Here is a 12,787-nt window from a genome sequence, read left to right as displayed (position 1 = left end):
GTATCCACCCCTCTAACCAGGCTCCACCTCCAAACATATGAGACTTTGCAGCGGGGAAGAGTTCAGACTGAAATAACAATTTTCCACCCAAAAGACTCATGACCATCTCATTATGCAAAATCCATTTAGCCCATCTCTAAGAATTGCCAGTCTTAACTGCTTCAGCATTGCTACAAGTCTAGGTCTGAAAAATTTCGTCTGAAACACAAGACAGACTCTGAGCTGTAAGCCCCTGTGATAACCAAGAAAAAAGTTAAATACTTCCAAAATGCAGTGACAGAGTCAATGTTTCCATTACAAAATGAAAGAATGGGGGGGTAGAAAGAAATTCGACAGGAGTGAGATCATAACCCAACAAGGAAAAAATTAAATCCCATAACTCCAAGTTAGCACTAGGGACAGGTTGTGGTGAGATGAGAGCTCTAAAAGACAAGTACACCACCCCTGATGTTTTACATATCAAACTGCGGCCTTGATGGCCTTTTAGGTTTCACCTACATGGCTTTGTTCTTGGGCAGGGTCAACTTGCTCCCTGGGTTTTTCTCCTCAGTATACCTTCTACTTTCGTAGCATCTCCAAATTCCTGGGGTCTCCCCTGCACTTTCAGCTTCACCCCAGGCATTTTCAGAAGCTCCTTGTCTGACCTCCCAGAGATTCCTCTGACATCTAAGTGAAAACCTCCATGACCTTATAAGTCTTGCTTTCTTTATGCCTGTAAAACCAGCACTGCATGGATGATGCCTTGGTCTACTACCAGTAGGAACAGTAGCTAGACCCCCCTGGACCATGACTCCAACAGTCTCTGAGTGCTTAGGTGGCTGAATATGATGAAATGCTTACTGGGGAACCAGTTTTCCTGCAGCACTTCTCCAGAAGGGGCCAGTATCTCTCCTCTCAAATGAAAAGTTTACACTGAACCTTTGAGCTTGTCTGAATAGTACCTTGCTGACTATTCTGAATCAAAGTACTTGGCTTCTTTTCATTGTTAACCTTTTCAGCAACCAAAATTTGCAGCCTGTTTCTGTGACCTCTGGGAGGTCATGGCGTGCAGAGCCCAGTCATGAACCGTGGTGTCAGCAGTTCGTGGACCGCCTGATCTACTACCTCAGGAGGCACAGAGCACACGCAGGGAGGGCCCAAACGCCAACTTCGGTGTTAGCGGTTCCGGGGCTTTCTGATTCAGTATCTCCTGGCTGTGCAAGGCGCACAGAGGATGGAGACATAGACTGTAACAGCTGCAGGATCATGGGTCCCCTGTTGTGTCCCCAGGGATTAGCTAGGGTCTGCCTGGTTCTCTCAGTGCTCAGTTGTGAACAGTGATGTCAGCGGATGGCGGACCTCCTAATTCAATGTCTCCAGGCAGCCAGGGGCTTGCAGGAGCCAGACGTGGCCTGCACTGGTGGTGATTGTGGACTGCCTGTTTCTGTGACCTCAGGGGGGTCAGGGCGTGCACAAAGCCTAGACTTGCACCTTGGTTGAGAGTTCTATATATTGGGAATATTGTAAGCAAAGACACCTTTTGTCACACACCTGATTTGTGTCCTCAATCCCCTAATTGTGACCAGCCCTGGAATAGCTCTGAGACATAGATAATTTCATGTTCACTGGACTAATTCTCAGACCTTGGAAAGCTTGAGCAGTCTCCTTACCTCTTTCCTTAGACTTACAGTTTAATCATGGCCTTCAGGGGCTTATCACTCTGATGGCAACAGGAAACAGGAAAGATGAAGAAGATAGGGAAAAGAGGTTACAGTCTATCAGTCATTCTACCAGCTGTACATTCCGTGTATCCTACGTCTTGTCTATTATTGTCCTTTTCTTTAAATTTCGCTTTTCTTCTTAGCTAGGGATGGATATTCCTCCTCCTAAGCCAAACCCTACCTATTTACTCAGAAAGGATAAGAGCAATGTAAGATAATCCAAAAGGAAGAATCTATATAATAGAATTCTCCTTAAGGTATAAAAAGCCAAACCTTACCTATTCACTCAGAAAGGATAAGAGCAATGTAAGACAATCCAAAAGGAAGAATCTATATAATAGAATTCTCCTTAAGGTATGAAAAGCCAAAATTAGGCTACCCAGAAGACAGAACTTTTAAATTTGCTTTACTTACAGAAGCTCAATTTCCTAGCCCTAAGTATACATACGTGCTTTTTATGTTTAGGTGGAAGGAGTAGATATTTTGTTCTCTCTAGAGCTTATTATGAGCTATCAATACTGTTAAATCACTTTTTCTGTGTTTTGATCCTCTTGCCAGGATCCCCTTGAAATAATATGAATATCTGAAAGAAAGAGGTCATATGTAGTAGTTATATACATCAGAAAGAGAGGAAGGGAAGTCAAGGTTTAGGGGCAGATTTAGACTCAGTCACTGATTTTCCATGAATCTCTTGCTGATCTTCTCTTTCTCTTGCATTTTCTCTGTTGACCTATGGAGATCACTAGGGAGATTTCTGTAGCTCTTAGTTGTTATCCTTGCACATCTTATAGCAGTTGTGAACCACATCCCCAAGGATATATCATATAAAGAGCAATCATTTCTATTGAATAATAGGCTTGTTGTACCATAGACCTGTCCAGCTCAAGGTTCTCTCTGGTGAGGCTGCAGGAAGAGTCCACATATAAAGCTAGCCTTTAGCAGAGAAGCAGAGAAACCAAGAGTAAAGGAGTTCAAGAGCAAGAGAGAACTGGAAAGAGACATAGTGTGAACAGGTAAGGACAGAAAAATCACATAGAAACAAAAACCTCTCCCATATTTAGGTTTATGATTCAACAGGGGTATCCAACAGGCATAGAAGAACTCTGTACATTTTGTATTTAAAATTTTTGTCATATATACAAATTGCTTTTTCTTTGAACCAATGGTACAATTAAATTATTCCCCTATTATTTACATGGATCCTAGAGTCTTTACTAGTGTGATGAATTAAAGTTCTGGAACTTGTGAACTTCATAAAAAAATTTTCCAAGACTAAGTTTAGATTATTCTAATGTCTATTGTTTATTTCTTTTCTCGTTTTCTTTTATGTTGCTTTTTAGATGGTGAGGCACGGACTCATGATGTGATGTTGGATGTGTTCTCCAGGATACCTCTCCATAGATCGGACCTCTGGACAGCTGAACCAAGACCTCCAAGCCAGATCCAACGAAGATGACGCACTGCATCAGGTTCCTAAAGAGAAATTCAGTGTGATGAGACATCTGGCCTTATTTAAATGCTACAAGTCATTTAATATCAAATGCTGATCATGTATTGGGAACTGTGCTAGATAGTAGAGATAAAAAGTAAGTTAAAATAGAATGAATTTGGAGTTCACAAATTTAATATTGACAAGAAAAATGATACATATTAAGGTAAGCTGCTCTATTACCCAAAAAGTTGTAAAGGTGGTTCTGTAAAATAGCTTGAGGTAACAGGCAAGAAGTAGGTGTTAAGAGTGGGTGCTTAGGGCTGGTTTGTTGGAGAGAATGAAATATGAATAGACACTTGCCAGATAGCAAGAATTAGAAAAAATTTAAGGTAGAAAACAGAGTTTTTTCAACTATACAGAGTCTTGAAGGTGCCTGTTAAACTGAAGAATTGCAGATTCTTTAGTATGGCTGGAGCTTGGGTTGAGTACCTGAAACAGCAAGAAGGTAGTGATATAGATGAGTACGGGATCTGCCACTAGGGAACCACTGCCATGTAAAGTGTTCTAACTTGCATGTAGCCAATAATACATTTAAGCATGAGATTCACATGTTCAAAATTATGTTTTATCACTTTCACTCAGTCTGGAGAGAGGGATACTATTTAGTCTTTGGGAGTGTTAGTTATCTTAAATGTGCAGAGCTTTTGCTAGCCTCTATGTAAGTCCCAGTCTGTTGCAGTAAATGCCCATTACCGCTTGGCTAATACTTGGACTTTTGATTTCCTTTTTACTGTTGCCTTCCATCCTAGTTAAACTCCTTCCTTTATTTGGACTGTTCTCCTAGTTTTCAGTTTGCCTCTTCTTTCTTCTTGAAAAATTTCTTTTGAGTAGCATATCTGAGTAGAGCACATCAATTCTTCCACTCTGCAGCTGTCATTTCTCTGATTGAGCTAATATTCCACTCCTAATAAAATCTTTCTAGTTGGGCGTGATGGTGCATGTCTGTAATCCCAGCCACTTGGAAGGCAGAGAAAGGAAGATTGCAAATTTGAGTCCAGCCTGAATGTCTTGGCAAGACCCTATCTCAAAATAAAATAATAAAAGACCTAGAGATGTAGTAGCATAGTGTGAAAAGGATGGCCTAGCATGTGCCTGACCCTGGGTCCAAACCCCAATACTGCAAAACAAAAGCAAAAAAGTGAAATAAAAAGCCTTTCAGAATTAGGAAATAGGTGGTCCAAAACAACATGGCTTGTGTGGATTCACGACATGTATTTCAAGTCACATATGAGGTTTCAACCATAGGAGACTGAAGAATATCACAAATATGAAGAGGCCTGGAGTATAATACAGAATTTAGGGGTAATTTGTGCATGAAAAGCCACTAGACCAATTAGATTTTAAGAATTTCAGACTGATTGTGAATACTCAGATTGGGTGTAAAGACTAAATTGAAAGGTGAGGATTTTGAACAAAAATTTGAACAGAAAAAAACCACTCTCATTATAAGAGCCTACTTGAGGGAACAGGAGGGTGGCAATATGGGAAAGAACAGAAAATGTATATATAGGGGATTTAGCTCAGCGACACAGCGCCTGCCTGGCAAGCACGAGGTCATGAGTTCAATTCCTGGTACCGGAAAAAAGAAAATGTACATAAAATCATACCTGAGGTATGAGCTGAAAGTTTGGTAGTGGGCAGACAGAGGGGTAAGAAGGAATGATTTTAAAAATATTGTTTCATAATAGATAGAAGGATTATTTCATAGTAGATAGAAATATTTTTTGAGTAACAACCTTATCCTGTATTTCCAGCTCTTCTACTTTTTGCTTGTGAGAAATTCCCCATACTATGTACTCCATTACCTGTAATGTGGGAAAAGTAATACCTGCCTTTGTATGCCGGTACTGAGAGTTGGAGCAGGGAGTGGGGTGGCAGTTAAAAGGCAAGAGTTAGGTTTTATAATGTCTGGAAAGGATCTAGTACAAAATTGAAAGGTGAAAAAGTTCTGTCATGTGATAAATTCCCAGTGCATGATGATGATGGTTGTAGCTTATACAAGCTTGGAGCCAGCAAGGGCAAGGAACAGGAACAGAGATGATGAAAATCAAGTAGGAAAACTGGGTGAGGGTTCAGCAAGGAGAGAATATTGATCCCTGTTACTCTCATTCCTGTACCCCACACAGTGGAGTATAGGCAGAGATGCATGTAATGCCTGAAGCAGTCAACTCCTACCAGTGTACTCAAAGGTTCAAGATAAAATACAGGTCTTCAAAATCAAGCTGAGAGTAACCCCTGGTCAACAGTGAATAGAAAAACTGGGACTTTGGTCTTACAGCTTTAAGGACCTGAATTTTGAAAACAACATGAATGAGGTTGAAAACAGCATGAATGAAGTAGAAAACAATTATTCCACAGAACTTCCACTTAAGGATATGGGGATGTCAACACCTTTCTTCTGAATCCAGCTGAGTTTTACTCAGAATTCTTGCTCACAGATAATGTGAGATAATAATAAAAGGCTTTCTGCTGAGAGTTGGAGCAGGGAGTGGGGTGGCAGTTAAAAGGCAAAGATCTTGGGAGAAGCAGAGAGAGAATTGAGGAAAAAGCTATTGTAGGGTAGCCAGCAATGGTCTGAGGACTATTTCAGCTCTAAACACCCTAGTCTGAACCCAAGAACCAGTTAGCCTTGCTAATGGTTGAAATTTTTATACTAATTTATTTCATTTTAAACGCATACACACACTATCACTATATGATAGTATAACCTATTTCCTGTTGTGATTTTTCTCCCCACAGGGCTCAGCTATCCAGATATAGATAGGAAAGCCCTATTGCTTTCTTTGATGACCACTGCTTCAGAAGTAGTATGCTGTTCCTTTGACGAGCTACCTAGGCATGTATTCTTGTAGCTGTAACGGCTTACTTACTTGTTTATCTCTCTCTCAAGATATCGAACAAGAAAATCTTACTTTTTCATCTTTATATTTTCAATAGTCATTTTGTAGCCAGTACTCAAATAACTACTCAATAGATTTTTATCCTAACCACTGATAATACTATAAACTTTCTGTATTCAAAATTTGCTGAAGTGTTTGGTGTTAGTGTATAACCCTTTTTCATTTACAAATGAAGTAAATTCAGGTTTGCTTCATTTAAGAAGTTAGTGATAAGTCATGGGCTAGAATTCAGGCACTGCAATTATTTGTTACAGTCATATGTACTTTCCTTAATGTTTAATATACACTTTAAAAATTTAGGTGACTTTTCTCCTTGAGCTTCTTATGTCACTCATGTTTTCTGTGATTTGTTTAAAGATCAGACATGACTGAATGTGCATTCACTGATAAAATTTCCTTTACAACCACTTTTATAATTGTTTAGTTTTAGGCTGTTTCCTCACTGGCAAAAAATTTCTCTCTGAAAGAATTGTTAAAATTAATTAATGGATAATTCCTAGTGGAGAAACAAGTCAAATTTGAATTCTAATTCACAATGGTCATTTTTTTTTTTTCTGATTCGTGTATTCAAGCATTTCATTAGTGATCTGAAAGGTTTAGGTCAGAAAATACATATAAATAAAGAATGATTCCTGAACTTTTAAGAAATTCTGGATCTTTTTCTTCTTTTCCTTCTCTACATTTTGTCTTTTCTTTCTCAGGACATCTTCACTGGTTTCCTTGAAAAATATTTCCTTTTCTTAATTTCATGCTATTTATAATCTCAAGTGAACTTGCACCTATACCTAAGTTTCAAGTCCTTCCCCAGATCATGACCCTGCTAAATTGTTGTACCAGAGTCCCCTCACTTTGAAGACAGCATCGTGAGTGCAATTTGTCTTCAAGCAATGTCTTCTATAAATCTTTGAGTCAGTGAGTAGATAGAATTAATCAAGTGACATGGTATAAAATTTGAACTAGTTTTTGAAGACATAAATGAATTACACACACACACACACACACACACACACACACACACACTAGTTCCCTCCTACCCATGATTTTGCTTTTCATATTTGCAGTTATCTGTGGACAAATATAATTCATTACAACTCAAAAGTACTAAATGGAAAATGCCAGAAATAAACACTTTCTATGTATTAAGTTGTGTGCCTCTCCTAGTAGCATGATAAAATCTTGCACTGTCCTGTTCTGTACTGTTTGGGACATGAACCATCCCTTTGTCTAGAAATCCACACTGTGTATGCTTCCCCTTCTTTAATCCCTTGATAGCAAATTCACTTTACCAGGTAGATGTTAAAGTGCTAACATTCAAGTCGCCCTTATACTACCTAATGACCACCAAGTGCAATGTTAGTGATGCCGGCTACTAGACATGCCAGAGAGGCCATGAAGGGCTTTTCTGAAGTGAAAACGTGAAAGTTCTTTGGTAACAAAGAAAGAAAAAATGACAAAGTTGCTAAGATTTATAGTACAACAGGAAATTTGAGAGAAAAAATTATGTTTATATAACTTTTCTTTCAGTATACCTTATAATTGTTTTTATTATCAGCTATAGTTCTTAATGTCTTACCGTGCTTTATATTTTAAATTTAATCATACATACATATATATGGAATAAAACATAATATATATAGGGTTTGGTACTACCCATAGCTTCAGATATTGGTAGGAGGTCTCAGAATGTATCCCCTGTGGATTAAGGAAGACATTATTACAATGCTTTACATATAAATATATGTATATACCCTTATATATGTATTTTTTATTACTATAACTATATACTTTATATATATAGTATTGCATAATATACTATTTATATTAAATATAATTATATATAATTATATGTGCTTTTATTATTTGTATCAATAGGGGCCACCTAAAGATTCAAAATGTATTAATTATTCTAAAAATGTAAATCTTTCTTCATTATGCCCTTTTAAAGTCATGGCCCTAAATATAGGTAATCATTATCAGTCTGCAAAAGATGTTCCACATAGCCGGAGTAGACCAGAGTCAACTAATTCTTGTGACCAGGAGAGTTTTTTCTACTTGATATGCTGCTGTTTTTCCCCCCAGGTCTTGAATTCCCATGGTTCTTTGCCTTCCTTCTGCACTATCCTTGGAGCTTATTCCAGCCACCATGGCAGCCTTATAGCTGCCTCTGAAATCTGGGTTATTCATAAAGAAACTGCTTTCTCCTGGTACCAGCTGAAGACCTCTTTCTGACCCATACCTCAAGGCCTAAGCCCTGAAGTTGACATCACGGTTCTGTTTTGACATGCTTGGCTTTGTGCTATGGATTTCAGGTTCTGGTTTGAACCCTAATTTTCTAGCGAGACTCGCTGGCCTGTCATAATTTCCAAATCATATCCTGGAGCTAGATGATGGCCCTAATGTTTAATAACAAAATACTTGTAGCTTGAGGCCCCTTTGTCTCTCATGCAGATCTCATTCTTCAGTGTGATGTTAATATCCATTCAACCCTTTGTCTTTCGGTGGTCTGACCATGTGGAAGGAAAACATCACCAATGTTAGAGAGTTCATCTTGGTGGGTTTCCCTACTGCCCCTTGGCTGCAAACTCTGCTCTTCTTCCTTTTCCTCATCACTTACCTGTTCGTGCTGTTGGAGAATTTGGTCATCATTCTTACTGTATGGCTCACGAGGTCTCTGCACAAGCCCATGTACTATTTTCTGAGTACCATGTCCTTTCTGGAAGCCTGGTATATATCTACCACAGTCCCCAAGATGCTGGCTGGATTCGTACTTCACCCCAATACCATCTCCTTCCTGGGGTGTATGACCCAGCTCTATTTCTTCATCTCACTTGCTTGTACTGAATGTGTGCTTTTGGCTGCCATGGCCTATGACCGTTATGTAGCCATATGTTGGCCCCTTCGCTATCCAGTCATGATGACCACAGGGTTTTGTGTTCAGCTGACCGTTAGTTCCTGGGTGAGTGGCTTCTCCATCTCCATGGGAAAAGTGTACTTTATCTCCAGAGTTGGCTTCTGTGGCAATAATATCTTAAATCACTTTTTTTGTGATGTGTCACCCATCCTTAAACTGGCCTGCATGGATTTATCCATGGCAGAGAGAGTCGACTTTGTGCTGGCCATTGTTATCCTTGTGTTTCCTCTCTCAGCCACTGTCCTGTCCTATGCCTTCATTGTCTCTACCATCCTGCACATACCCTCAGCCTCAGGGCAGCGCAAAGCCTTCTCCACCTGTGCATCCCACCTCTTGGTTGTTATCATCTTCTACACAGCGGTGATCTTCATGTATGTGCGACCTCGTGCCATTGCTTCATTTAATTCTAACAAATTGATTTCAGCTGTATATGCAGTCTTCACTCCCATGCTCAACCCGATCATTTACTGCTTGAGAAACAAGGAGGTCAAGGATGCTATCAGGAAAACCATAGCAAGAGGCCCAGCCCTTTTCTTGAGAGATTCTCTTTGTTGAAGACATACACACATTCTTTTTATTATCATTTGACTTGACCTCAAAAACACTTAATTAGATGAAAATCTGCAACTATACACATACTGACAGTACAATGACTTAGGAGTATGGAACTAGAAATAAAAGAAAATGCTTTTTTTGGTCAGACCTTAATTAAAAGCATCCTTTTCTAAAGCAGTAAATGATGATAACCATTCTGACTGGGTAAGATGGAATCTCAGAGTTGTTTTGATTTGGATCAGGAAATGTGGTAAATATGCACAATAGAATATTATTCAACCATAAAGAATAATGAAACCATGTCATTTGCAGGAAAATAAATGGAAATTGAGACCATAATGTTAAATGAAATAAACCAGACACTGAAAGTCAAATATTGCGTGGTTTCTCTTGTAGGAAACACTTAAAATATAAATACATAAATGAGTAAAATAAGAGAGATTATAGAACTCAAAAAAGCAGATTTCTTTTAGAGATGAAAATGGTAATCATGGGGAGGGGGAGATAAAAGAGAGGGGATAATAAAAATGTAATAAAATGGTCAACATAAGTTATATGCAGACACCAGTTCCTCAAAATGAGCATAACTATTATGTATTATAAAATACACTAATAAAAAGATAAGGATGTAGATGAAATAGGACTCTAAGATATTTTATATATATATATATATCTCCATAAAATAGTTATGAGATAATAATAAAATATTAAAATAATAAAATATTATTTTATTTTTTTATGAAAAATGTTAAGGAAAAATCAGTGATTAGCTAATTTGTATACTTCTGTTGGTAGGATTGTCCCTTTTTATGGAATTTTTTGTTTGTTTGTTTATTTTTTTTAGATTGTCCCTTTTTGATATGCTTTGTTTTAAAAGTCCTTTCCCTTAAGAGTGGCACACAAAGAGAGGTTTACCTTTAGGCAATATCATAGGTATGGCCTCTTCATTGCTTGTAAGGGTTTGGGACAGACTCCGGTTATAATCAGTTTGTCATGATGATATTGCACTTTAAGGATTTTTAAAATTTAGGAAATTGAAAGATAAACTTTATTCAGGCTCTTATAGAAACACTGTTACTATACTGCACTACTGCATACTGCACTACTTCTCATGGCATAGAAAAAATGAAATTTCAGATCCATACATATATATGTATGGTTTTGTGTTTTAATTCCTTTCCTTTATTGGAACTTCTACATATAATTTTGTTAATGAAATAGAGGCCAGACTGTAGGGAAACACGTGGTTGTTGATTTAAGCCCATTCTCTTTCAAGCCTGGGAAGTGTGGTCATTGACAAGAGACTTAGTGCCTTTGTTTAGAAGGGACTTGACCTGGACATGAAGAATTTTCCCAGGTTCCCTGGAAAACTTACCTTCTCATTGGTGTTTCTTTTGATTTCAAAAAGGTAAATTTAATAGTACATGATTTCACTTAGATATTGTGAAACAGCAGAAGACAGATAGGTTCTATCTGGTTTAAAGGATGAGTGAATTAATGAGCTATGAACCACTAACAGTCTAATTACAAACAATACTATTTTATGCCAATGGTCTCGAAAACACATTTTATACATTGCAATATGGGTATAGAAGCATTTTTTTTTTTTTTTGCTGTCCATAACTGTTTTATTGGGGGAGAAACTATCTTCTGGAGACTCTCAGGCCTCCAACATCAGGAAGTGAGGCCCTCAGGTTCATGATCCATTAGGAAAGGACTAAAACAATTTCCACAGCAGAGCCACCCTCTGTTCTTCAGTTGCTGTGCTGAGCTGCAGGTGGTGGTCCCATGTTCTCGGTTGAGCCCTGGCTTGTGGGTTCACAGGTAAGTTCTGCAGGCCCTACATCCTGCTCTTCAAAAGTTGTGTGCCAGGACAAGTCTGTAAGCTTTTGGGCAAAGCCACAGGGCAGATGGATGGGGTAACACTGCCAGTCAGTGTCTATTTGGGAGAGCACTGCTTGAGGTAGATCCACGTGGCACCAAGTAGATGAGGACATCACTAAGGTCCTCTTGAAGGGCTGCCTGTTCCTTCAGGGGTCATGCTTGGGGACCAGGCTGTGCATCAGATTTCTACTGAAGAGTTCTGCTAGCTTTCCCTCTTCCCCCACCCAGGCCAGGAGGAGATTCCGGGGCTGGTGGAGCTGGACCCAGTCGTGTTCAGCAGCAAATTCTGCATGGAGGCCTGGAATGGCCTCCAGCATGAGCCCCGGGCTGAACCTGAATGAGCTGGCAGCAGCAGTACCGTCTTTTCTCCTCGAGTCCTCCCGCATACCCCCACAGTCAAGGGGCATATGCTATATTTTTACTTTATTTACTCGTTGTTACATATTTTTCCCTTTTTGTGTTTCAGTTGTTATATAATGCCGAATGAGACTGCTTTCCTTTAATGTTATATAAATTAAGATACCTTTCAAACTGGCAATTTGCGATTTATATAAACCTGTTATATTCGTCTGGCTTTCATAACTATTAGCCCAAACAGTGTACATACCTAGTGATGGACACCACTTTCCTTTAGTCAATAAATAGTGTTATGGCCCATGGCCCCCACAGGGGCAGCTGTGAGCAACATATGATGCTTTGTCTTGAGCTGTATATCCTCTCTTAAAACCCCAATTCTACAATATTATTGTCAAAAGACCAATTTCTGATACAAGTATTTCTGCTTGACAATGTTTATTATTCACTAGTGGACAATTATTGTTAATTTTGAAATTCACAAAGTTATCTTTATCATGTTGCCACCACAAAAAAAGATGAGGTGATAAATATGCTACTTAGATTCATTTAATCATAATGTAAGTTATACATACAGTAAAAATATCACGTTGTATTCTAGGGTACATCTAGTACTCTATCATCTTGTACTCTACAAGATGATCCAGTCCACAAATCTGCTGTGCAATTTTGTGCCTATAGTTAACCGTAAAGTGTTAAAAACTTGCTAAGAGGACAGATCTTACTTGTTAAGAGGACAAATGTTCTAAACACACACACATACACACCAGCCAAAGGTGCACAAAGAAAGTTAGAGATGATAGATATGTTTACTACTTTATTTTGAGTGTGAGGCTCATCCACAAGTGTATAAATGTACCCTAATTCATCAGATTGTACACATTGATTGTGTACCGCTTTTGTGTGTTCATTATCTCAATAAAGTTGGGGAAGACAAATAAATACAAAATAGATAATACATTTTATATAAAGCCATTATGTCTTTTTTTAT

The 12,787-nt window shown here is 38.5% G+C and overlaps 1 protein-coding gene across 1 annotated transcript; it reads left to right on the top strand.

The window, feature by feature from the left end:
- The first annotated feature begins 8,601 nt into the window (after nucleotides 1-8,601).
- Nucleotides 8,602-9,586, top strand: LOC102004693 (olfactory receptor 6). The gene has a single exon (XM_013511766.1). The coding sequence runs from the start codon at nucleotides 8,602-8,604 to the stop codon at nucleotides 9,556-9,558; it is 957 nt and encodes a 318-aa protein (XP_013367220.1). The 3' UTR covers nucleotides 9,559-9,586.
- The last annotated feature ends 3,201 nt before the right edge of the window (nucleotides 9,587-12,787 follow it).

This window comes from Chinchilla lanigera, unplaced genomic scaffold, assembly GCF_000276665.1.
Source record: "Chinchilla lanigera isolate Chin_1 unplaced genomic scaffold, ChiLan1.0 scaffold00013, whole genome shotgun sequence".
Lineage (NCBI taxonomy): Eukaryota > Metazoa > Chordata > Mammalia > Rodentia > Chinchillidae > Chinchilla > Chinchilla lanigera.
This window is presented reverse-complemented; position numbering and strand designations above follow the sequence as displayed.

Coding starts and splice junctions, on each gene's coding strand:
- LOC102004693 (XM_013511766.1), top strand. CDS start 8,602: ATGTGGAAGGAAAACATCACCAATGTTAGAGAGTTCATCTTGGTGGGT.